Here is a 27,341-nt window from a genome sequence, read left to right on the forward strand (position 1 = left end):
TATATGTTTCAATTTCAATTTAGTTTAATCTTTATTTTCACCGATCGTAAAAGATAGTGAAATGATAATGTAGATATCATAATGTTTTCATAATTATGTTGAATAGATATTTTTTATTTTTGACTGGAAGTGGCACTTCTCTTAGTTGATTTATTTATATAACGGTCTTGTTTCTAACTTATTATTAAATATTACATTATAATTATTTTATAATTATAATATAATATTTATATAATATAATATTATAAAAAGTATATTATGATATTCTTCTACAAGTAGTGCAATTCGATTTGTTTGAGCGCAATTCTCGCATATGATATTGTATAATTTATATTGAATAATATGGATGCATATATAGATGATGTTTTTGGATCTTACAGATACCAAATATTTACGATTTGCGAGAAACATGTCTATCTAAATTAATGAAAATATTTGTTCTAAAAAAATAATTGCGTCTGAGCGATTGTGCTTTGTGGCCGGTAATGAATGATTGTTAGGACGTTCATTGTAACAAATTTAATAGACAATGATTGGATGCGCGACGTTTTTATATAATTCCAATTTGTACGTGAGAATGATATGCCATACATGAGAGAAATTTTTTTTTAGATTTATATACGATGCGTTTTCTACTTAAATGTAACATACTCGTTTTACTACGATAATGTTCTATTGATTCAAATATCTGTAGCATTGAAAAGATCATCGGTCGGATTTCACTGCTGTATCATCGATTGTATACATTTGTTAAGTATCGTTTCAAACGCATCGTTCTTTTCATAAAATCAAAACGCACCCAGTATATCTTTGATAATTTACAAATTAATTTAGCACGCAGATTATTATTTCTTCTTAATTTCGGAGAAGATAAGAGAAAAAATGGTAATCTCGATCGCTCTCTCTCTAGCGTTGAATTCAGGATATCTTACATGGTATTTTGTATAAAGAATAAAATATGTGAGTTCCATAAGAAGATTTTCTGCGGATCTTCTCTCTGGCCGCTTCATTCATTTAGTCTGTTCTTTCTGGATGCACCTTCTACGCTTTTCCTCTTCCTTTTTTCTCTTTCCAAAGCGTAAACATATAGTTGCTTCGTTTTAAGTGTAGAAAGCGTGAAAAGAGTTGCAGCTGACAAGAACAGATCTAAATGATCAATCGAAATGTATCGCGACGGAGAAGGATATTAGTAATTTTATTGTGAAGTTACTTTGATCCAATCGGATAAGATGATGGCAATGGATCATCGCAATCCCTAGATGGGAGCTGCGCCTTATGTTACATACGTCCTTGTATATGTATATTGTTAAGTTCTTAAATGTATGTATTCGGACTCGATCATTATTTCGACTCCTTTGCATTCCTTATTTAAGAATATATTTCGGCAGTGATATTTGCGAGCGGTGGTTGTAAAAAAAAGAAAGAGAAGAGATAAACAAAAGAATTTATCCCGAAGGAAAAGCGCGTCTAACTCCTTCACAAGCAAGAGTGAGTTATCAAGTCACGAACAGACGTGACATGGAAGTTCCTCTTTTGCGACGGTCTTCTCTTACGATCGAATGAAAATTAGGAAGCTGATAGTAAGAGAGAGTTGAAGGCCGAAGTTCGAGATAGTGATCGAGTCCCCGTTTATTAGTTTACGTATTCGCGATCGAGAGGGACCGATCCGATATCGATCGCGATCGAAGGGCATGAAGAGAGAAAAAAAGAGAGAAACTTAGGTATTATAAATCGAGTCGCGCGCACACATAGTTCTTCGCGGATCAGCCGGAGAAATCGGAGCGGGTAGGAGCTTGATCGCGCATGGTCGACGATTCGTCGAGAGGGGCGACTTCTTCGACGATGGCGCGCCCGCATATTCGGAGCGGCATCCATCCTCCCAACCACCCCTCGCGTCCGGCCTCCTCTTCTCCCCTTGTAATTAATTTACACACGCGTAATCATTATAACATACGCGTTCACACATGGGCTGTAAAACTCGCGCGGCAAACCTCACGCATTCTACGGATTCACGCATGATCTATCGATATAATTATAGAAATACCTATTGCGAATATAGCATTCAGTAGCATAAATAATAAAGTAATTAAATAAATGTCATCTGTATATCCTACCAAGCCTTGTGTTTTGCGTGCTCCCAATCTTGCGTGACGACGGATAATTAATTCTAATGACGAGTTGTTGGAAGATCTTGATACGAAGATAAGCCACTCTTTGAAGATTTACAGGTAAGTGAAATTTGTGTTATGCAGCTACATAACAAAAATATTAAAGTATAAATTCTATAAAAAATGTATTCTTTTTTACATTCTATTGCAAAAATGAGATCTAACATTGTATTTTTCATTAAAAAATCTTCATTTAAAAAAAAATTATATTTAAACTGCTAACTAACTGTGTGTAATTTACAATATTAAAATAAATATAAAATTACAATAAATATAATTACATTTATTATATGTCTAAAACTACTTCAGTTGAATATATTATAATTATTCGTATAATGCCGGTATTATTCTCAACAGCAAAAACTTCAATAACTTTTACCATAGTATTTTATTCGCGTTTTGGACTCGTATGATCTAGAAAGCGAAACACTCACCAAAGTTTATTGCAATTTATGCAGTTATTTTCTATTGCTGAAACATTATCATGAGTAATAGTTTGAGAACTGTTTAGTGCGATTACAGACGCTTATTGTACTCTCCAACGTATTTAATACAAATGTATTAGAACGTACAGTATTTCTTAAAAGATCGGCTGTCAAATGCTGTCCACTAATACTTTACAATTAATACTTACGTTATATTTATACGAAACCTATACTTATTGTAAGTGCCTGTCATCCATGATGGAAACTCGCGTGATCGCCATGTAGCCCTACTCCCCTGAAAGGGAAAGGATGAGTATGGAGTGGTGTATCTGAAATATTAATTTATTTATAACCGATACTTATTGCGAGAATGAAAACACTTTCCAAGAAAAGCTTCCTCGAGAAATTCAGACAACACTGTGGTGCCAAGAAGACAGTTTCTTTATGAAGTATGGAACCCAGCAGGGAACATTATTACGATATCAGTAAAAGGTATCTGACATTAATCGGTCAGTGGCCTTATCAAAAATCGAAAGAGAGTTTGCTTTTCTTGATCCTTATTCTTGATGCCAGTGTTCTCGTTACACAGGTAACGTCGTTGGATTTTTTTTTTTTTAGAAAATAGAGATTTCGCAAACACAATCAGATAATTTGTTTGTAATTAAACTTATACGTGAATGCAACCACATTTTTCAGGCGGCAAGATTTTTCGTATGCGATGACATCCATTGTATCTTTGAAACTGTACCTCCACACTTGCTGGCAACGATTATTCCAGTGAAAATTTTCACGTTTCAATTTAATAGCCAGAAAGTACGTTTTATTATTACGTTCGATATTCTAATCTTGAGTTAATCTATAATTTCAATTCAGTTTCTTTGTTAAATCTTAGACTTTGTTGATGTTGTAACTATTGAAGATGTCGAATATATCGGTGATGTTTCTAGATTAAAGATCTCACAGATCGCTTATCTATAGATTGGGATATACTCGAGTCTAAAACAGAACGCGATATTATGAGAAGATATGCCGAAAATGGCAGATGGTACGTGTTAATATACAGCTGTGAGTAATTTCTTGATTTTAGACTAAAGAAATTTATTATTTGTTACAAGATAATAAATACTAGTTAGTGGATTGTTAGTAACATGACCCAATTATTGGACGAAATGACAAAATTTTAGATATTAAACTTTTAATGATACGTAAGTAAATTTGTTGTTATACAAATTTAATAAGACGAATTTATTTAGAGTCATACCAATGTATATCCAGCGAAAAGTGATGTTGCAGTTACAGCGAAAATTATCTAAGTACGAAAAATAGCTGGAATAGATAATAAAGAGCCACCGCAAAATTAAGTATTTTTTCACCCGTTTTCTGAACCTCTAATTTTGAAGCAAATTTTGTGTCAAATGATGAGATAATAATCGCATAAAATTTTTAAGTTGAGCATATGATTGGTTTTCTAGATTATTTTGAATTTCGCAATATCGGTTAGCCATATTGGATTCGCCATTTCGAATTTTGGAATTCAGATTTTAGATTCGTAACTAGCGACCCAAAAAACAATAAAATACTGTCGGAACTATTTTTTAACCTGAATATTAGGGCAATGAAAACACAGTAGTGTCAAACATTCTCAAAGGATAGGCACAACTTTGACTCCTTATATTTCGCAAACCAGTCATATGCTCAACTTAAAAATTTTATGCAATTATTATCTCATCATGACTAATCATTTGGCACAAAATTTGATTCAAAAATCTAGGTCCAGTAAACGGGCGATTTTTGCGGTGGCTCTTTCTAACAGGTACTGCGATATTGAATATGTATTGCATCTAATCACATAGATGACAGAGATAGAATTTAGATTTGTGCTATAAATTCTATGCGTATAATACATAATTTTCTATCAGATACAAAAAACGGCTATAATTCTAGCTGGAGCAGCAAAATATTTTTTTGTGTGAGTATATCATCAAAAGTTTTAAATGTTAAGAAAATTTTTGTCATTTCGTCCAATAATTGGATCATATCCATGGCACTAACTGGTACATTAGAAAAAATATAAATCAAAAGAAAAAAGTTCTGAAAAAATCGATGCATCATAAGAAGAAAATGCGAAACAATTTTAGCAATCGAATGTTTATTTAACAAATAATAGACGACTCGATTAATTCTGTTCTCATTACAGTGTATGTTTACATATCTACCATTTCATTTACAACAACCTCTCTCGTGCCACGCATCTTGGATGTCATAGTTCCTTTGAATACTTCTCGTCCCATAATGATGCCATATCCAGCGTATTACTTCGTGGACGAAAATCGATATTTTCACTACATTTTTCTCCATATGATGATTTGTTCTACTATATGTTTAACTGGATTAGTCGCACACGATTGCATGTTTTTTACTTACATCGAACACATTTGCGGCCTTTTCGCCATCGTTAGGTAGGGGAAAGTTGATGAATTGTGCGCACCTAAGGGAAATTTATTGTCCTGGAATGGTTTTCCAAGTTCAAAGCGATATGAGTATGGAAATAGAAACTATAAACATTCTTCTACCATGACGTATCCTCATATTGAACAGATTTTCATTCAATAAGGTATTTAGCAAAAAGGAAAAAACGGAAAAGCGAAAAAATTTCTCGCGCGTCGGATAATTGTGCGGATGGATTGGATAATTATGCTCAAAGCAAATTCGTAAGAAATAAATGAATTATAAAATATTGACAAAGAAATCAGAAAATATATTTATTATATTGCAATATAAATATATATTAAATATATTTTAAATTATATTATATATATTAAGCAAAAATACAAAACTAGTATAATAATAATGCACATAGACTTTGGCAAAATAAAATGGCAAAGTAAAATGATGCAAAGAAAAAACGAAAAAATCAGTGCTAGTCATATATGAAAGATGTGTAATTGTGCGCATTTCAAAATGCTTGCCCATAGTTGCCCGCCGCGATCTGATTCGATATGAAATACGATTACTTCAACATTTCTTAACCAAACTTAACAAATAACAGCTCAAAAGACGCACATAATACCATACTTTAATAATGTATGCAACTTTAAATAAGCAAATTAAAAATACGGATTTACTACCTTATTTTCTGAATGCTAAAATAACAAGAAAAGATGTGATTTCACTTTTTTGTATTTCTCTGGGTAGCAACGTATTTACGTCGTATCTTTTGTAGTTATATCTTAAGAGGACGACCTCCTGCGTAAAAATTTCACCACCGTGATGTCGTCATCCATTGGAAAAGTACCAAACCAGGATGCGCACAATTACCCACTGCGCACAGTTCCCCCACTTTCCCCTAATGATTGTTTATACAAAAAGCAAGATTACATTTTTTATATGTAGAAGATAAATAATATTTTACCAAGAAGTAAATATTACGTAATAATAGTTTTAGCTTATGTATATCATTCACTTGAAAGAGACCGAAATTAATTCTCAAAAACTCTCATAACAATGTTATGTTGCGTAAATACTTGCAGATACAGATTTGAGCATGTATCACTTAAACATAGTAATACGGAAAAAAGTATGATTGATTGTCCGGATTACGTGTATTACAAAAATATTGTAATTTCGATTCACGTTCATCGAAAGGCCTTGCAGTGAGTACGTAATAATGTCGTAGCCCTTTTTTTTTCATTATTCCCGATGCTAATTAATTAGGATAATTTTTCAAATGTACAGTCCAATAAAATTCTTATTGTTTAATTAGAATAATCGTTGATAAATTATAATAAGCGGTATTTTTATTTGATTTTTACTTAAAAATATTTGAATCGTCATCAATATCATATTTTTAGATTTGCTAAACTTCTCGAAGATACTTTCTCGGTATCGTTTGGTGTGCAAATCCTGTTAGTTACGATCTGCTTGAGCATTACCTTGGTACAAGTGAGTTACAAATAGATGAGTATGAGAATTCCGTAACACACATAACGCAAAACTAAAACAGGATCTTACCTTCCTCGCGTTCAAGCTCTCGTCTCAGCTGCACGATTCAGCGGAAGCGATGAGATATTTTGTCTTCATTATGGCTCAATTGTTTCACTTGTTCTGCTTTAGCTTCCAAGGACAAAAACTGATAAATCATAGTCTTGAAACTTCCGACAACATGTAAGAGGTTAAATTGGGAGTTAATTAGTTGGATATAATTAATAATATGTATATAAAAAGAAAATACTTAGTCGGTATAAAAGATGTATTTTTTATAGAATTATTTACAAAAATTTAATCATGTATATTTTCTTATGTACAATGGTCATTTTGTATAGATATCATAGCTCATGGTATGAAATACCTGTGAAGAAACAGAGATTGCTCTTGTTCATGATGAGAAAAAGCACCGAAGCTTGTGCCTTGACTGCCGGCAAAGTATATGTATTTTCGCTAGAAAATTTTACAACGGTAAAGCAATGACAAATATTACTAAAATACATACATTTAAAAAAACATATAAAATCTTTAAACGTTCTTATTAGATCGTGCAAAGCTCGATGTCGTACTTTACATTACTGTCATCCTTTAACGTATCATAATCGATACCTGACGATTAAAGCAGCATGCAGTGAAATATATAATGAAAAAATTTTTCGCAGAAGTGTAATATTACAAATTATATTTATTAAATAAAATAATATATATATTTGTTATTATTTATTGAGCTTAAATTATTGAAATTTTATTTTGTTGTCAATACTAACCAAAAAGATTTTCGTTTCGATTTTTTGTCGTTTTACACAATCCTAATATATATATTTCCGTATAAAAAAAATTAAAAAGGAAGAACATATCGCCATTCGTGCTAATTATTTCCGCAAGAGGATGGAACGTGAATTTTGCACATTGGAGACGCTAGTCGATATTGTTCGTAGCAATATTGAATGTAGCAATTACGCAACAATCTACAAGATACATGTGTATGACAGTCACCATAGCTTTTATCTTGCAGTTAAATATACAGACGTACAGTGTCACAGGAACTCTTATTTCCTTCATAGACATCCAGATCGATATGTTCCTGGAAAAAAAATCGCCTCGTTCATCGACAGGCAATCGTTTGTGCCCACTTTTTACGAGGCATAGAAGATTGCTACGTTCCGCGTGTGTAATATATTCCCTCTGCATGCCTGATAAAATATTAATTTGTTTCTCATAACAAGACGAGAAATTTAGTCGACTGCGTGTCGCCGAAGGCGAAACACTGCTTTGAAAATGGAATCGGCGCAGAAATATTATGGCATTAGTGTTACAAAAAAATTGCTGTTACTCGCCGGCCAATGGCCTTATCAAGAAAAGAGAACGAGGTTGTTCCGAATGAGCGTGTTGACTGTAGCCGTTGTTTCGCTGATCGCTCCACAGGTTCCAGAGAAGGTTTTCGTATCCAAGCAGAACAACAAATTATAGCATCAAAATGATATCAAAATGACTCCAAAATGATCACTAAAAGTCACTTTTCAATTATTTAGTATTTACTTTAACGTCATTTTGACTTGTTGTTCTACCTGGATAACATATTTCTATCACGTATTCGTATTAGTTCTAATTTAATAATCAATAGAATGCATAAAAAGTTAATTAAAGTACGATATACAATGCTGTCTACATCTGATGAACTCGCTTTGGACGACATAAATTCAGGATAGAATTTTGTTTACGATACTTTTGAGACTTTCATGGATATTTTCTTTAAGGAGGGATCCTACATTAGAGAATCAAAAAATTCGATTTTTTTTTTCATAAATCGGTAGTACAACTCTTCGAAAATATGTCACTAAAATTTTAGAGCGAAATTCCAAATCCTTCGCTATAAATTCAGCGCTGTATATACGACGCGCAGGTATACAGACGCGCGGCAAAGTCTGCAGCATGCTCCGCCTCTCGATCCTTCGCGTCTTTTCATGTCAAAACGTGTTCGTCAAACAAGTCAGCGTCTGTATATACCTGGTCTGAATACTCGTTTGTGGGAAACGTCGTACGTGGGAAAACGGATGGATGTGCGGCTCCGAAATGCAAAGAAAACGCATACGCTCGGCGGTAAAGGTAAGCTGACAGACGTCCTTATCAACAAGTTTACTAAATACTACGGACTTGCGATAAGAAGAAACATAAATTCTGTGCCCGACATGGAAAAAGCGATATGAGCAACGTTAGAGCATTTATGCTCAACGAATGAAAACCCTCGGTGCGAAAAATGTCCAGTCGGAGCCGACAGTTGGTGCCAGTATCGAAAGTATGAGGCTGCGGGTAAACTGAAGGATTATGATCATCTCTCTCCACTCCATCCAGATATCGAGAAGCACTTGAACCCTATATACACTGATCTGTCAAATGAAGATCCGTTGACGCGTCTAGGTGGACATACTCAGAACGTGAATGAGAGTTTCAATTCGACAATTTGGAAACTGGCACCAAAGCAGGTGTAAAGATTGTCGAAATCGCCGCTTTTATTGCCGCCAGTGTTTTCAATGAGGGATTCAGCCGTGTTAAAAATTCATAAATAAATTAGATATTAATATTGAACCGGAATGCAAACATTACGTACAGATGTACGACGCGTAGCGAATTTCCAGACAAGAACACCGACGACTTAGCAGCACGAAAGAGGCCCGAGTAGCTCGTAGAATGGTTCAAATTGTTGCAAACGAGTTCCATGAGGAAGCTGAAGGTTTATTGTATGTCCCCGGAATAGATTAGCCTTCAAGCACTTGTAAGTACTCAAGAACTAAATCGAAAACTTTAAATGCGTTTTTCTAGAAATGTGTTTTTTGCATTTTCCTCAATTTTTTGTGGAAACGATTGAGAAAAAAGTATTTGTTCCGACTTTTTTTTTTCTTTTAGGGCTTATTCTTTAGCTAATAGTCAACCATCCTCGGTGAACCTAAAAAGTTAAATAAAAATTAACATTAACAATTTTTTTTGCATAAAGAAACGGCTGCTGCTCAGTGAAAATCATAACTTTTTTCTTTAAAGTCGCACAAAATTGCAATATATATATATTTTTTTTTTAATTTTTTATGTTCACTTAAGATGATATTCTATATGAATTAAAAACCTTTTTTGAGTTTTTTTTTTTTGTTTCAGGCAAGAATTACAGCCGCTAGGATTCCCACAAAATCGTTACGTCGTGGCGAACCGCCAAACTAAATGTTTATGTTTTTATTATTTAGAATACTTTTTTTTCACATAAAAATTTGTACGTACTCTACAATAATTATACTAAAACATGCAAAAAGTTTGAAATCGATAAACATTAATCTTCCTTATGAAAAAAAATTACGATGGATCACCTTGTTTTCGGCCACTTAATGTAGGATTCCCCCTTAAACAAGCTATTTGGTTTGTGGATTGCGGGTTATCTGTGTCTTGATACACGTTAAATATCGTCGTTTAGTATCCTGATACAGTATGAGGATTCTCGCTCTAAGTGAACTACAATGTTCACGTAACGTTGGCATTTAATGAGGTATCAAACCACGAAAATAATCCGCATACCGCGCAGCTCTTTGAATTCTGTTCATGACTTCACGAAATCTATATAAAATATATAAAATGCACTTTGAAATGCATTTTGAAGTAGCATACACCCAAGAAATATATCAAGTTAAGAGAAATTCAAAATGACTTTATATTTTGATATCATGAAAGTCAAAACGATGATTTTTGGTTACAAAATTTGACTGTTTATTGACATTAAGAATCAAATCCTTGGGTAAAATTATAAATAAATGACATAGAAAATCTATAATGTAAATAAATAGAATTTTATTTCGTGAAAATGGTCGCAAATTATAGAATTTAAGATGGGAATTAAAATTTATATCTTTTGAAATGAGCTTTAATAACGATATTTCTAGGTGGCCAAACTTACTCAATGCAACGGAAATACGCGATGTATTCTATTAACAATACCAGCGCTTTTGTTGATGATTATGATTCTGGTGAAACTGTACACATGCCACTTTAACAAGAGCAAAGTATGCCAATACCGAAATTTATGTTATATATTGCTCGAAAAATGATTATTTGAATTTTTATTATTATTCGCGATTGCGGTCTTTTACGATCGGACTGTCCGATGAGATTTAACATTCATTGAGAGTGTTTCTAGATAAAAATTCTCACTGATCATCTGGTTAGCGACTGGGAAAAGTTGAAAGGCGCGGAGGAGTACGAAATTATGAAAACGTATGCTGCGAACGCGAGATTGCTTTCTTTGGCATATTGCTGTGAGGATAAGTCTGGATAAATCGTTCGATTATTCTTATTTTTATTTTGACTGATAATGGATAATTATTTTGTTTTGTTACAGTATATTATTACATAGTTTCCAGTACGTTTATATCAATTAGCCTTATACCGCCCATAATGAACGTCATATTACCTCTTAATGAATCCCGACCCATATTTATGCCTTACGAGGCCTATTACTACGTAGACGGCGAAAAATATTTCTTCTATATTTTCTTCCACGCTCTCATTAGTTTAGAGATATCTGTAACAGCGATAGTCGCGCATGATTGCATGCTTCTGGTTTACATCGAACACGTTTGCAGCATCTTCGCTGTGGCTGGGTAAGACGTGGAGTGCTTTCCATTTGACACAAGTCGGCAAAAGCATTCTGTCTAATATTCAGTGAGTAACAAAGATAGAACGATATCTTTAGATAATAGAATTTGTGTCGACTTGTGTCACCAAATGGAAAGCACTCATAAAATGCTATTTCTCTACTATTCTCTTAATCGCATCTAATTGAGGGAGCGGAATTATCGTCTGTTTATAGATTTCGATTTGGGACTTTATCACAAAACGATCACGACGTTATGAATAAAAGTCCGGACGACGAATCGGAAGATCGCAGACTCTGTATACGCACACCGGCGAGCTTTACGGTGAGAGTGCAATATTTAATTAAAACATGTACAATGTGTCTGCAAAAGTTGAGAATAACTTACACAGTGTATTAATAAGATCGAGTAGATAAATGAAGTCCATATAAACTTGTATTCGAAAATGCTTTATTAAAAAATTATAAACTTTTAATTTACGAGCAGAATGCATTTATCACTATTTCTAGTACAATAAGAATATTCGAAAGAGTTCGATAGCCGTTCGACGAATAATTCAACAAATGGAAGCCTGCATTCTTTCAGAAGAGAGAGAGAGAGAGAGAAAATTTTTAAACATTTATATTTATTAAATTAATTATTTACTGATAATATTAGTTTTACAATAGTTACAATAACTGTTCAAAAATTCTTTCTTCTAAATTATAAATCTTTATGGGCACTTTTTATAAAAAAACAAGTAATTAATGACGTATATCACAACATTTGCTTACTATAGGTTTGCGGAGCTTCTTGAAAATACTTTCTGCGTTGCCTTCGCCGTACAAATAATGATAGTTACCGTTACGATGAGTATTTCCTTGCTACAAGTACGTATCTATTTGTTGCAATTCAATTGATATAATGGTACTCGCACTTTTTGAGATAGATTGTGTCACGTTATCACTCGCATTTGCATGCTCAATACCAGGAGAGATTAAAATATTGTATTTATCGCCGAGATTGCGATGCAAATAGAAGAAATCGCGGAAACGATGAGGTATACGGCATTCGTCATTAGTCAATTGGTCCACTTATTCTGCTACAGTCTACAAGGCCAGAAATTGATAGATCACAGCTTGCAAATGCGCAACAAGATGTAAGATGACAATTTAATTTTTATAAATTATTATAAATCGGAATTAGATCTATGAGAATAAGTCAATTAATAGAAATAATCCTATTTTAACAATTTTTATTTTATTGTTAAACCAAAACTCGATGATTTTTGAGACACAAAATTGCAGATATAATTCTTCCTGGTACAATATACCCACGAAATCGCAAAGATTGCTTCTGTACGTGATGCGAAGGAGCATGCAACCGAATTTTTTGAGCGCCGGCAAGATTTATGTCTTTTCTCTGAAGAGCTTCACCACGGTAAAAATTATTTTTGCATGTTAAATTTTATTACGATATTTTTTTCAAGTTTTTGAAGAATGCTTTTCTCTTAAAGGTTTTACAGTCTTCTGTGTCGTATTTTACCGTACTTGCGTCTTTCCAGTAATTAATGATCAATATGTTTCGGACGGTATCATTGTGCATTGTGCAATCACAAATACAATATTATAGTAGTAAATATTGTGCAGTCAAAATAAATTTTTCATCGTGTAAGCGAGTTACTTACACTATTAAATATCGTTGTTAAATATAATTTAAAATCATCCATGTATGAAACCACGTGTAATACGTTGAGTTTGATACGTGCCCAACCCTGGTCGTAAGCACTTTCCAGAAGCTCCTACCCCTTCTGACCACACGGCCGCCTTCCCGCGGCACCGCACACGCAAAAAAATTTTTGCTGCTCCAGATAGAATTATAGCTGTTTTTTGTATCTGATAGAAAATTATGTATCTTACGCATAGAATTTATAACACAAATCTAAATTCTATCTCTGTCACTTACCAATATGATTAGATACAATACATATCCAATATCGCAATACTTGCTAGAAATTTATCTATTTTAGCTATTTTTTGTAGTTAGATAATTTTCGCTGTAACTGCAAGATCACTTTTTTGAGCGCAACTCGGTTGAAATAGGGTACCGCGCGTCCTGACAAAGGACGCCCGCGTCGGCGTGCACTCCCTACCGAAAACCGAATTTATAGTCTCTTTGTGTTAGTAACGTCGCCCAAACTTCGAAACGACGGCACTCGCCGTCGCCTTCCCCCTAGGTTTCCGCTCGGCCAAGAATCGCGACCACCCCACTCCTTACGACGTCGAACGAGACGAGAAAAGCCCCGACGCCCCGCGTCCGCGGTCCACGAAGGCGCCGCTTCACATAAAAATCGGGACGTGACAAGGTGATTAAACAAAGGCATTTTTACCGTGAATTTTTTGTATAATGAAACATTTTTTATATATCTTTGATATTTTTGGAGATATACCTAAAAAGTCGTACGCATGAAGAATAATAATTAATTTAATTATAAAAATATCTATTATGAAGAATGACATTCAGTGGCATAGTAAAATAATTAAATAAATAACATCTATACATACATCTATCATATACCAAGTTTTGCGTTTTGCATGTTCTCATTTTCGCGTGATGTTAGTAGTAAATTGAATTAACAAGTCACTATATAACATTTCTCCATATATAATCGAGAAAATAAAACTACACTAGCCAAAGTTTATTGCAATAATATCGTCGATTTCTATCTGTCGCAAATAGTAGCTCGAGGACTTGAATTATTCAGTATAGGAGTTAAAAAAATACTTCGTACTCTCCAGCGTATTCAGAATCTATACATATAATAGATATATGTATAGATTCTCGTAATTCAGACGGTATAGAATTTCTCAAAGTTAGCTGTCAAACGCTATCCACTCACGTCTATCATTACTTAAGTTGTTATACCTCTGCGAGATGTATACTTATCGTAAATGCCTGTCGCCAGCATTATGCAATTGTGCGATCATGGAAAGAACATGAATGTATAGAACAGTATCTAAAATGTTGATTTATTTATAACTGACATTTATCATGAAAAAAAGCTCTTTCGAGGGAAGTCTCGAAATTCGCGACACTGACTACTTCTTTGTGAAGTATGGAACATAGTAGAGATTACTATTACGATATCAGTAAGTGGTATCTGATGTTAGTCGGCCAGTGGCCTTATCAGAAGTTGAAAGAGAGTTTGTGTTTCTTGATTTTTATACTCTTCCTTGATGCTTCTGCACTTGTACCACAGGTAACGTAAACATAATCGAGATTTTTATTTTAGGAAAGAAAGAAATTAATGTAACAGAAGTTTATTATTTCAATTCGAATAATCTATTTATTAATTAAAATTACAAATGAATATAATCGCATTTTTCAGATAGCAAAATTTTTCGTATGCGATAACGCACAGTGTATTTATGAAACTTTACCACCACATATGCTGACAGTGATGATTTTGGTGAAAATTTTCACGTATCAATTTAACAGCCAAAAAGTATGTTCAATTAATATGAATGGTATCGACATTTCTAGTTCTAAGTTACAGACACGAATAGTTCCTTTTCAAAAGAGATCTTCTTGACGAAATTTTATATATCTGTTTGTTGAGAATATTACATCTGAGGTATCGAATATATCGCTGATGTTTGTAGATTAAAGATCTCACAGATCGCTTATTCGTAGACTGGGATATGCTCGAAACTGTGGAAGAACACAACATTATGAGAAAGTATGCTCAAAACGGCAGATGGTACGCGATGATATATGGCTGTATGTAATTACTTGGTTTTAATTAAGAAATGAAAGGAAAATTCATTTCCTTATACAATTAAAAAATAAAGATAATATATTTTATAATATCATTTTTAGACCGCGTATGTGGTCTAAAGATAATATATTATATTTTCTTTGACACTTGGATTAGTGTTTAAATTAATTAAAAACATTAAGTTAATTAAAATATTCCAAAATAATTACAAAGAAGATATCAAAATACTTTATCAACTTTTATATCAAAGTATAAAAGATGTACATTGTACAGAAAAGAACTTTTATTTTGTTTCTAGAAAAAAATTCTTGAAACACACAGTTAGCGCGAGCTGAAAATATTTGAATGTACAGTTTTATTTTGTTACAATAAAAAATATTGAGACATTCTGCCAAACATTTTACTTGATAGAAGAAACATATATTGAATAGATGTTAAAGGGGAAAAGTTCTGACGAAATATACATATTTATAAAAATAAAATATTTTCAACATTATAATTCTTAATTAAAAAATAATTCTTTAAAATAAATACTCATTTTGATAAATTTTGTCTTCGTTGCAGCGTACGTTTACGTGTCTACCATTTCATTTACAACAACCTCTCTCGTGCCACGCATTTTGGATATTATATTTCCATTGAATACTTCCCGCCCTATAATGTTAGCATATCCGGCATACTATTTCGTTGACGAAAATCAGTATTTCTACTATATTTTTCTCCATATGTTATTTACTAGCAGCATGTGTATGACTGGATTAATCGCGCATGATAGCATGTTTTTTACTTACGTCGAGCACATCTGCGGCCTTTTCGCCGTCGTTAGGTAATGATTATTTATACCGAAAGGAAGATCACTTTTCTAGTTAGGAGATAAATAAAATTCTCTGTACCGAGGAATAAATATAACGTAATAATAGTTTTAGCTTTTGTACGTTACTTGGAAGGAAGCAGAAGTTAATTCTCAAAAGTTCTCTAATAATGTTGTTTTGCGCGAATACTTGCAGATTTAGATTTGAGCATGTGTCACATAAACGTAGTAATACGGAAAAAAGTCTAATCGATTGTCTGGATAATGAGTATCATAGAAATGTTATTGTTTCGATTCGCGTTCATCGAAAAGCTTTACAGTAAGTGTGTAATAATATAGCACATTTTTCTTTTAATCTCAATGCTATTTAACTAGAATGATCTATGATAAACAATGCGTTTGTTTGATTTTTATTTAGACAATTTTAGGATGCGTTCCGAGCATTTTCAATGCATTTCCTTATTTTCTAATAAATGATAAAGATAGAAAGATGTATTGCGCTTTCGGAACACAGCATTTTAGTTGTCATTACTAATGACTCGTTATTACCTCATTAGTATCATATTCTTACTCTAGATTTGTAAAACTTCTCGAAGATACCTTTTCGATATCGTTTGCTGTGCAACTCCTGATCGTTACAGTTGGCTTGAGCATTACCTTAGTACAAGTGAGTTACGTATATAGAATAGGCAAGTAGAATTCTGTAATATAATAAAAAATTAAAACAGGATTTTATATTTCTTGCAATTCAAGCTGTCGATGCAGTTGCACGACTTAGCGGAAGCAATGAGATACTTCGTCTTTATTATTGCTCAATTGTTTCACTTGTTCTGCTTAAGCTTCGAAGGACAAAAGCTGATAAGTCATAGTCTCGAAATTTGCGATAAGATGTAAGAGGCAATAACCCGAATATGCAATTCCTTTGAAAATCCGCAAAAAGTTGTATTAAATTAAAATCTTCACTTTTTTTTAGAAATAAATTCATAATAAGCTATTTATAACGTACTTATTCTGTTTAATATTTGTTTCATTCTATCTTTTTTATTTTTTTAGAAAATTGTGATTAAATCTATATTTATATACTCCTCTTCTAAAATACTAAATAAAAAAACAATCAGTAATATACATAATATGTTGTTAATAATAATCATTTTATAATTAGAATATAAAAACACTTTATGTGTGATTATTTACATAAAAAAAATTAGGTGACTATTTCCAGGTTAAATAAAAAATGAATTAACTGTTTGATTGATATTAAACATAAAGAAATATTTATAAAAATTTGATCTTTCCCTGCAATCAATAGATTATATCCTTATTTATTATTTTGTATGTATAATAGTAGTAATGGTAGTATAATTTTATAGATTTCGATGTTCGTGGTTTACAATACCGGTGAAGGAACAAAGATTGCTCTTGTTCGTGATGAGAAAAAGTATCGATGCTAGTGTCTTAACCGCTGGAAAGATATACATATTTTCTCTAGAAAATTTTACAGCGGTAAAACAATGAATATAGCATGTATCATAAAAATATGCAAATCAAAAAGATATATAAAATTTTATTTTCGTCTAGGTCGTGCAAAGTTCGATGTCGTACTTTACATTACTATCGTCCTTTGACGTGTCATGATCGATATCCGACGATTATGATGGCATGTAGTAAAATATCCCTAAAGTATTCCACAGAAATATAATATTATAATTTGTGCAATGAATAAAAAATAATGTTTATATTTGCTATTTTTTAATAAAATAAAAATAATATAACTTTATTTCTCTATCGATAATTTCTGAATAACCAGAAAGTTTTTCCTATCGATCTTCCTCGAAGGCTTAAAATTAAACGATATGCAGAAGTATGCAAAAGCTATCCAATAAAAAGTACTTATTTTGTAGCATCATTTTATTTTGATCGAGGTAATTTGTAAAATAAGCCGTTTTTATTAATGGAGCTACATTATTGTCAAAGGAACATATATTACCTATGATTGTAAAATCCATTAGTCGGATGGAACATTGTGCGATATGCAGAAAATTGTGTTATTTATATCTATGTTACTTTCCAAAAACAGTTTTTTATTTATATCTCGAAGAATGACAAATTCAAAATTAGATCGAAAGGTACGAAATTAGTTGTCTTTGCATTATCGAAGATACTACACTGTTTCTGTAATTATTAAGTGTTATGGAGACCGACAACAATTATTATGATATCGTCTATAGCATCATCGCTTACCGATACGTGACTGTATCAGAAACTGAAAATAAAGACATTCTACATTGCCCTAGCAAGTATAGTCTCGCAGGTAAATACATGTACTGTCCGAAAGGAAACTGTTCGATGTAATTCAATGTGATTCCAAATGTCTATCGTATGTTCCAGCGCGTACTCAATACACTCGTAATTCCAACCATATTTCTGAAAGGGTCAGCTGTTCACTCACACCTACTATTAATACCTATTGTATTTACATGAAACATATACTTAGCGAAAGTGCCTGTCAGTTAAGAAAAGCCACATGATCGTTTTAAAATCGTGCACCTCGACAATGGGAAGAGAACGTGCGTGTTGTGGAGAGGAGGATTTGCAATATTAATTTACTTATAACCGGCTTTTATTACGGAAAAAAATATTTTCCGAGAGAAGTTTCGAAATTCAGACGGCATTACAGTGCCGAGGAGACCGTTTTATGTAAGTATGGAAACTAGAAGAAGTTATTATTACGATATCAATAAAAAGTACCTTATGTTAGTCGGTCAGTGGCCTTATCAGAAGCCAAAAAAAAAGCTAATTTGCTTTACATTTATAATGATACTCGCAGCTACTTCACTCGTTCCACAGGTAACATTAATTGTTGTCAAGAATTTTTTTTGGAGAGGAAAGAAACAGAAGAAATTTGTTACAATTCTGCGCTTGTCCAAATCACTCACAAATCTTTAGATTGATGACGTCGGAAGCGAACACATACTTAATTAAAATTCTTGTAAAGTATATTAAAATAGAAATATTTTTCAAGAAAACGATATTTTCATTTGATAGAATACACTTGTAAAATAAACAGAACATTACTATCTTGGAATAGAATCAAATCATGTTTATTTCAATTCGACAGTTGTCATATAGCTTGTTTCATTTTCAGGGTCATAATTTAATTTTAAATATTACTTATTGATTACCGGAATATTAGGAGAGTTTTTGGTATATTTTGCAAACCTATTCTATTGGCAAATGTTGTTTTATTAAAAAATATTCACATTTTAATAAAATTTGCAAGAATTTTCTTTATGTTTTTCTCGCTTCTGAAGTCACAATTAACAAGATAATTGCAATGATTGATAACAAGATGCATAATTGAAGTACTTTAATAATTCTAAAATAACTTTATTCTTCTTTCTTCCGTGAATCTGTTTTCAGGGGGCAAGATTTGGCGTATGCGAAACCGCGCAGTGTATCTACGAAACTTTACCTGTTTATATGTTAGGAATGATGATTTTATTGAAAATTTTCACGTATCATTTTAACAGCAAAAAAGTACGTTTTATTAAATTCTACTCGTGAAGCCACGAAAAAATAGCTGCGTTGCAAAATCTTAGACTTTGTTGACGATGTTGTTACAACTATTGAGAATATTACATTCTATAATAAATATCAAACACATATCGCTGATGTTTCTAGATTAAAGATCTCACAGATCGCTTATTCTTAGACTGGGATATGCTCGAAACTAAGGAAGAACACGACATTATGAGAAAGTATGCCGAGAAAGGCAGATGGTACGCGCTGATATACGGATGTAAGTAATAGCTTGATTTTAGTTGAGAATCAACGAAATTTACTTTTTTGTGTAATTAAAAAATTAAAATAAAATAATATGTGTTGTTTATGTTCGAATGTGTTTAAATTAAATAAAAATGGAAATAGAAATATTTTTTTACCTAGTTACAAAAAACATATCAATAAAATTTGACTGACTTATTTCAATGTATAAGAAACGTTGCACAAAGAAAAAACTTTTTTTCTAGAGAAAATCTCCAATCAAACTAAGAAAAATATATTGAAAAAAACAATTTTATTTTGTTAAAATAATTAAGACATTCTGTCAAATATTTGACAAAAAGGAACATTTATATTGTATATAGACTAAATAGGGATTTTAAAAGAGAAAAATTCTGAAGAAGAAATATAGACACACTTATAAAAATAAAATATAAAATATTTTAGTGGCATAATCTTTAATGAAAAAATAATTTTAATAGAAGTTCGTTTTTACAATTTTTGTCTTTGTTGCAGCGTTGGTTTACGTGTCTACCATTATATTTACAACAACTTCTCTCGTACCACGCGTCTTGGATAAAGTATTTCCATTGAATACTTCCCGTCCTATAATGCTACCGTATCCGGCGTACTATTTCGTTGACGAAAATCAGTATTTCTACTATATTTTTCTCCATATGTTATTTACCAGCAGCATGTGTATGACTGGATTAATCGCACACGATAGCATGTTTTTTGTTTACGTCGAACACATCTGCGGTCTTTTCGCCGTTGTTGGGTAATGATTATTTTTTCTGAAAGCGAGATCAAATTTCTCTTATAGTTAGAAAACAAATAAAATTCTCTGTATCTAAAAGTAAATATAATATAATAATAGTTTCTAACTCTCTTGTGTATTCGTTTGCAAGAGACTGCAGAAATTAATTTGCAAAAACTCTTATAACAATGTTTTGCGTAAAAACTTACAGATTTAGATTTGATCACGTGTCACATAAGCGTAGTGCTATGAAAAAAAGTATGATTAATTATCGGGATGCTATGTATCACAAAAACGTCGTGATATCGATTTCCGCTCATCGAAAGGCTTTGCAGTGAGTGTGTAATGATCATAGCATATATTTCTCTCATTGGCTGCATTCAGCAGAGAAAGCAGCTTTACAAATGCCTCGGTAAAAACATTGATAGAGAACGATAGAAAAATCCTATCGTTTTGAATATGAAATTTGGTTCGTAAATTCACTAATTTGAATCAAATCTTGTACTATCTAGGAATCTTGTACAAATATTGTAGAATAGGATTCATATCCGATCAATCGTGATGCTCGCGAGGTCAACGATAGAAAATGATATAAACTTATATAAAACAAATTGATAGAAATCCTATCGTTCTCAATCGTTCTCTATCAACTTTTTTTATCAGGATGTTGCAAAATTCGTTAATGTGATTGATCCTGCCTTTAGATCCTTACTGAATCTAAATGTATAAACCAATCATATTAAAGAATGTTACAACATTAATTTGAGGAGCAGATTTTCAAAATACATTTTGTTCAAAAGAACGAGAAAGAAATACACAAAGAAACCAGTCGTCATTATTATATCCTTATCACAGATTCACTCAATTTCTTGAGAGTACCTTTACAATATCGTTCGCTGTGCAACTTCTGATCGTTACAATTGGCTTGAGTATTACTTTAGTACAAGTGAGTGACTTACGAATAGCTACCAAATACGAGAATCTTATAATGTTAATAAGAGATTAAAACAAGACTTTATCATTCTCGCCTTAAAGCTCTCGATACAGCTGCACGATTTAGCGGAAGCGATGAGGTACTTTCTTTTATTTTTGGTCAATTGTTTCACTTGTTCTGCTTCAGCTTCCAAGGACAAAAAGTGATAGATCATAGTCTCGAAACTTGCGACAAGATGTAAGAGACGGTATTAAGTTGAAAATAAATTGATCGACATGAAAAAGACGAGTATATATTTTCTATAAAAACTTTTACAAGAATTTAATCATTTGTTTGCAATCAATAAACTTCTACTGTACTCATTTTATATGTATAATGATAATTTTATAGATATCATGGCTCGTGGTTACTATACCCGTGAAGGAACAAAGACTGCTCATGTTCGTGATGAGAAAAAGTATCGAGGCTAGTGTCTTGTCCGCCGGCAAGCTGTACGTGTTTTCTCTAGAAAATTTCACGACGGTAAAACAATTAACACGACAAGCGCTATAAAAAATATAAAAATGCAAATCAAAAAGAACCTTGTTTTCATTTAGGTCGTGCAAAGCTCGATGTCGTACTTTACGTTACTGTCGTCCTTTGACGTGTCATGATCGATATCCGGCGATAATGGTAGCATGTAGTAAAACATCCCTGTTCCATAGAAGTATACAATTACAAATAATACATCGAGTAAAATAATGTTTATATTTGTTATTATGTAACGAAGCAAAAGTAATAAAATTTTATTTTGCTATTATATTGCTAAGCGAATAAAAAGCTTTCCCTCCCGATCTCTTCCGGAGGCCTCGAACACTCACGCCACTTACAAGAGTCTCTTTCTCTGTCAAAAGAGAGTACTCATTTCATCGCACTATTTCATTCTCATCGATACGTACACTCCGGAGGGAACTTGCAAAACGAGCCGTTCATTATTGAGGGTCTACATTATTAATGTCAAAGAATCAAATACCACCTGTTCCTATAAATTCTATGTCCAGTCGTCGATTGACATAGCATGCAATAAAGTTATTTCGTGAGAATAGACTATGTACAGCAGTTTTAGCGCAAGAGGATATCATTTTAATTGACGTCTGATATCAGAGGGTGAGTGATCAGTCGTACGAAAGTTCAAAATTAGTCTCCTTCGCGACGTCGAAAACGCGGTATCGTTTTTTCTATGAATTATGGAGACCTGGAAGCGTTACTATAATATCGTCTACAAAATATCATCGCTCACCGGTACATGGCCGTATTTGAAACTGAAAGCAAGGATATTTCGCGTTGCTGTAATGACTATAACTATACTGACGGTACTCGTTCCGCAGGTAAATTGATGTAACGTTCAAAAGAAGGATCTATCGTAAGAATGATAAACGACAATAATTTCAGTTTAGTTATCAATTTATGTGCAAGAAAAATTTGCAATGTATTTTTGAGGGGATGACATCGTATGTACTGACATGTTCTTCTTTGCTAAAGGTGTACACGTTTCAATTAAATATTCGGACGGTATATTCTAATTAAGCAATTATAAATATTTCAATTTGTTCGATTTTGAAAGTACATGGTGTCCCATGGGAATGTGTTGAAACTAATCAGCTGTCATTTTCGAAGATATTTAGTTATTGAAAAAACAAAAATTGAGCTGAAAAAAGGAAAGTTTACAATTTTTAATGAGTATAAATTAAATTTACCAAAATTTTTGTGTAGCAATTAATTTTATTGATGAAAAATTATGCTAAAATCAAGTAAGCTCTAAAATTATATATAAAATCGCAGATAAGATCGAAAAACAGCTTCAAATTTAGTAGCAGCTATTTAGAAAGTTATTAGCAATATTTTAAAATGATATGTTAGAAAAAGTTTTACGAACTTTCGTAAAAAAATTGCGTTTTGTACAAATTCAGATGATGATACCTCTGAAAAAATTATTCTTTGGGATTATGAGTATATTCTTCATTAATAAAATTAAATGAAACATTTTGTTAAATTTTATTTTTACTCATTAAAAATTCTAGACTTTCCTCTTTTCAGCGCAATTGTTGTTTTTTGGATAACTGAATACCTTCGAAAACGACAGCTGATTAGTTTCAACACATTCCCATGGGACACCCTGTAGAAAATTAAGAGAAAATTTGAATAATTTAAAAAATTTTTATATACAATTATTACACTTCTATAAATGTTATTTTATTTAAAATTGATAATATCCACTTTGTCAGATCAAAAGCCTCACTCAACATTTATTCACCGACTGGGAGGGATTGAAAACTCCCGAAGAATACGAGATTATGAAATTATACGCACAGAACAGTAGACGATTTTGTGTGGTGTATACGGGTGAGAAGCGATGAGAGGGATGCTCTATACTGTTTTATTTCCAAAACATATACATTTCCTTTTTCACAAATTGCTTTATATTAGTGATATCTTTTTCACTATCTAAATACTCCGAATCTCCAATGCACGTTCAAAATCATGATTTATACTTTGTCCATTGCAGTATATTGCATGTTAACGGTAACTACGTTTATGTCATTGTCTCTTGTGCCATTCGTACTTGACGCCGTATGGCCTCTTAATGAATCCCGTCCCATAATACCCCCGTATCCAGGATACTATTTCGTGGAACTTCGGGAATATTTCTATAAAATCTTGTGGCATTCCATCATTGCTTGGGAAATCATTGTGGCCGGATTAGTCGCTCACGATTGTATGTTTGTGACTTTTATCGAGCATGTTTGTAGCATGTTTGCTTTGGTCGGGTAAGGAAACTTGTAAGCTTGATGTGCAGAAAAAATATATTTCTTATCAAGCTTCCTACGAAAAGTAATAAAATTACTTACAGTGATTTCATATATAAATGTATCAAATTATTTAATTTTATATTTTATATAAAATAATAAAATTAAAGTTCTTTGAACAAAAAGGAATCGAAAAATTTGCCTTCAGATAAAGGAAAGAATAAAATCTGCGGCAATTTTTGCTGAAAGTTCACTTTCGACTTTATTTGAAAAATATGATTCGATTCTTTTGCACCAATCCAGTATCAAAATACTTTTACAATTTATCCGGAATGTCAAAACTAAAAGAGAAAAAGAGAGGGAGAGAAAGAAAGGAGTTGTACAAACTGTTTACAGATTCTATTTCGAAAATCTATTTAATAAAGGTGACAAAACAATGAAGATTGCAAACAATTGTAGTGACACTTATCACGAAAGAATAGCATTCTTTGTAAACAAACATCAAGATGCTTTAAAGTAAGTGTAACATCGTATATGAAAAAAAAAATACAAAATATTCTCCATTTAAAGATGAAACTATTTTTGCGCAGATTCCTTTTACGTTTATTTTATTTCCCGTTTACCATAGGTTTGTGGAACTTATCGAAAATATCTTCACTATACCTTTCGCCGCACAAATGATCGTGGTAACCATAGGATTAAGTATTACTTTGCTGCAAGTATGTATTTATTTATGATAAAACTGTTTTTCATATTTTCTAAAACTTTCGGATGAAATTCACTCTGAAGAGTTAAATCTTATCTTCCAAGATTAAAAATTGAACTACACTTTACTAAAGACTGCTATAATTTTCATTCTATAGAATGAAATTTCACTTCAAAGAATTTAGAAGATATACAAGAATTTAGAAAATATACATTATTTTAAATTGTATTTTTTTTATATTAAAGTTGACACAGCAGAACGGCGATACTTTAACATCAATAAGATACGTGTTGTACGTTGTCGGTCAACTGTTCCATTTATTTTGTCTCTGTTTTGAAGGACAGAAGCTAATAGATCATAGTATACAGACGTGCGATAAAATGTAAGTGATTTGAGATACTTAAAAGCAAAAAGAAAATAGAATTTTGTATGAACTTTCGCATTCAATTTCTTTGAAATGTGGCAGATACAGCAGTACCTGGTACGAAGTATCCATGAGATCGCAAAAGCTAATCGTGATGGTGATGATGAAAAGTATACGACCGAGTTTCTTAAGCGCCGGCAAGATGTACATTTTCTCCTTGAAGAGCTTTACCACGGTAATAAGCGCAGAATTATCGTGTGCTTGTTATACATAGAGTTTCTTTAACGAGATATAATGCTCTTGTTTTGAAGGTTCTACAAACTTCGATGTCATACCTTACGGTGCTTGCATCCATTTAGTAATTCCGTGTACATCCCGCGATATTACGTGGTGGCACTTGTCGAGAAAATAATACCATCTGTCTTTAATTCTTCTATTATAATTATACACTTTTAATTATATTGTTTATTATTTCTTTATTAAATATATACTTAAAATTAGCTCCTGTTAAGTGTATCTCGAATATGTATAAAGAAAGACCACATATACAGCCAAAAATATTAGACATACATATTTTTTTCACTTATTTGGATTTCTTTTACTCTGCATTATTATCTATTAATTACTGTCATTATAGGAATTTAAAAAAAAAATAATTTACGACAGATACCATAAATTGATTTTTTAGCCAAACCTATAAATACTGATTAATAAAATGTCTAATATTTTTGATCAAGGTTGTATTTCTCATATAGTTAGAAAACAAATAAAATGCTCTATATGTAAAAGTAAATATAATATGATAATAGTTTCTAACTCTCTTGTGTATTCGCTTGCAAGGGACAGAAATTAATTTGCAAAAACTCTCATAACAATGTTTTGCGTAAAATCTGTAAAAACTTATAGATTTATATTTGATCACGTGTCACATAAGCGTAGAGCTATGAAAAAAAGTATGATTAATTATCGGGATGCTATGTATCACAAAAACGTCGTGATATCGATTTCCGCTCATCGAAAGGCTTTGCAGTGAGTGTGTAATAATCATAGCGTATATTTCTCTCATTGGCTGCATTCAGTAGAGAAAGCAGCTTTGCCCCGATAAAAACGTTGATAGAAAACGATAGAAAAATCCTATCGTTTTGAACATGAAATTTGGTTCGCAAATTCACTAATTTTAATCAGATCTTATAGGAATCTTGTACAAATCTTGTAAAATAGAATAGGATTCATATCCGATCAATCATGATGCTCGCGAAGTCAACGATATATATGCAATATATATAGAGGAAAGTCGCCGATACCAACATGCCACTTTGTTTTTAGACAATATTTCTTAAACAAAAGATAAAAAAACTTTAGAGATAACAAAACTTTAAAAACGTAAGTACAAACTGAAAAGTGTCTTCTATCAGATAGTATATGCAGTTTTTATAATACTGTTTGCAATTTTGCAATAATTAATTTTTTCGTAAGGTAAGTAAAAATGAGCTCTGACAAAATAGGATCCAAAACTGACACCGTAGGCAATAATGCTACGTATTTATATTCTTTTTATTTTACAAGCATTATCTGTATAAAGTACCTATAAGCGAATGTATACAGGGTGTCTGGTAGCGACCGCAAAATATTTCGTGCGTGTGTAGAACAGACTACACTGAGTCGAAAAGTCCTGTACCATTTTGCGGTGTCAACAATAGTTAAGGAGATATTAACGTTTAAAGATAATCGAAAAAGAGCGTCCGACCGGCCTATTGCTGCCGAATGTACAACCCACCGATCGCGGGGAGTGGGGCAAGCATCCCGCTGACCGCCGCGAGCCACTAAGCTCGAACGGCACGATGCGCCTGATAGGCCATCCCCACTCCCAGCGGCCCGCGCGCCGTGCGATCGTGGCCGGTGGGTTGTACATTCGGCAGTAGTAGGCCGACCGGACGCTTTTATTCGGTTATCTTTAAATCGTTAATATCTCCTTAACTATTGCTGACACCGCAAAATGGTACAGGACTTTTCGACTCAGTGTAGTCTGTTCTACCCACGCACGAAATATTTTGCGGTCGCTACCAGACACCCTGTATATATATTATATCTTCAGATACTATCTTTAAAAGAAAAACAAACTCTGTTTCATTACTTGACATTAATTTGTCACATGGAAACGTGAAGTGTGAAATTTATCCGTCAAGTTACGACGTATGAAGAAAACGAATCTCTGCAAGGTAAGTGACAGAGAGAGAG

At 32.6% G+C, this 27,341-nt stretch overlaps 3 protein-coding genes across 3 annotated transcripts in view; all 3 read left to right on the forward strand.

The window, feature by feature from the left end:
- Positions 1–11,809, forward strand: part of Ssdp (Sequence-specific single-stranded DNA-binding protein) — a 31,603-nt gene extending 19,794 nt beyond the window's left edge. The window contains exon 15 of the transcript XR_001936805.1: positions 11,794–11,809. The gene's annotated coding sequence lies outside the window, so the exon portion shown is untranslated. The remainder of the gene's footprint in view (positions 1–11,793) is intronic.
- LOC108726481 (uncharacterized) lies at positions 3,031–21,900 on the forward strand. Its single transcript, XM_018454086.1, is given in 23 exon segments — positions 3,031–3,182; positions 3,541–3,658; positions 4,791–5,052; positions 6,445–6,535; positions 10,498–10,617; positions 10,752–10,869; positions 11,475–11,532; positions 11,987–12,077; positions 12,210–12,346; positions 12,495–12,627; positions 12,704–12,750; positions 14,302–14,446; positions 14,576–14,692; positions 14,850–14,967; positions 15,530–15,791; positions 16,353–16,443; positions 19,458–19,579; positions 21,169–21,259; positions 21,349–21,391; positions 21,394–21,484; positions 21,638–21,651; positions 21,654–21,769; positions 21,844–21,900. Coding segments are annotated over 23 exon segments (2,580 nt in total). The 5' UTR covers positions 3,031–3,044.
- A 573-nt stretch (positions 21,901–22,473) lies between these two features.
- LOC108726482 (uncharacterized) overlaps positions 22,474–27,341 on the forward strand; it is a 7,535-nt gene continuing 2,667 nt past the window's right edge. The window contains 7 exon segments of the mRNA XM_018454087.1: positions 22,474–22,614; positions 23,512–23,636; positions 24,662–24,752; positions 24,985–25,121; positions 25,206–25,338; positions 25,415–25,450; positions 26,828–27,009. Of these exon segments, the coding sequence (XP_018309589.1) occupies positions 22,474–22,614; positions 23,512–23,636; positions 24,662–24,752; positions 24,985–25,121; positions 25,206–25,338; positions 25,415–25,450; positions 26,828–27,009 (845 nt within the window).

Source organism: Mycetomoellerius zeteki, unplaced genomic scaffold, assembly GCF_001594055.1.
Source record: "Mycetomoellerius zeteki isolate Tzet28-1 unplaced genomic scaffold, Tzet1.0 scaffold426, whole genome shotgun sequence".
In the NCBI taxonomy this organism is placed as follows: domain Eukaryota; kingdom Metazoa; phylum Arthropoda; class Insecta; order Hymenoptera; family Formicidae; genus Mycetomoellerius; species Mycetomoellerius zeteki.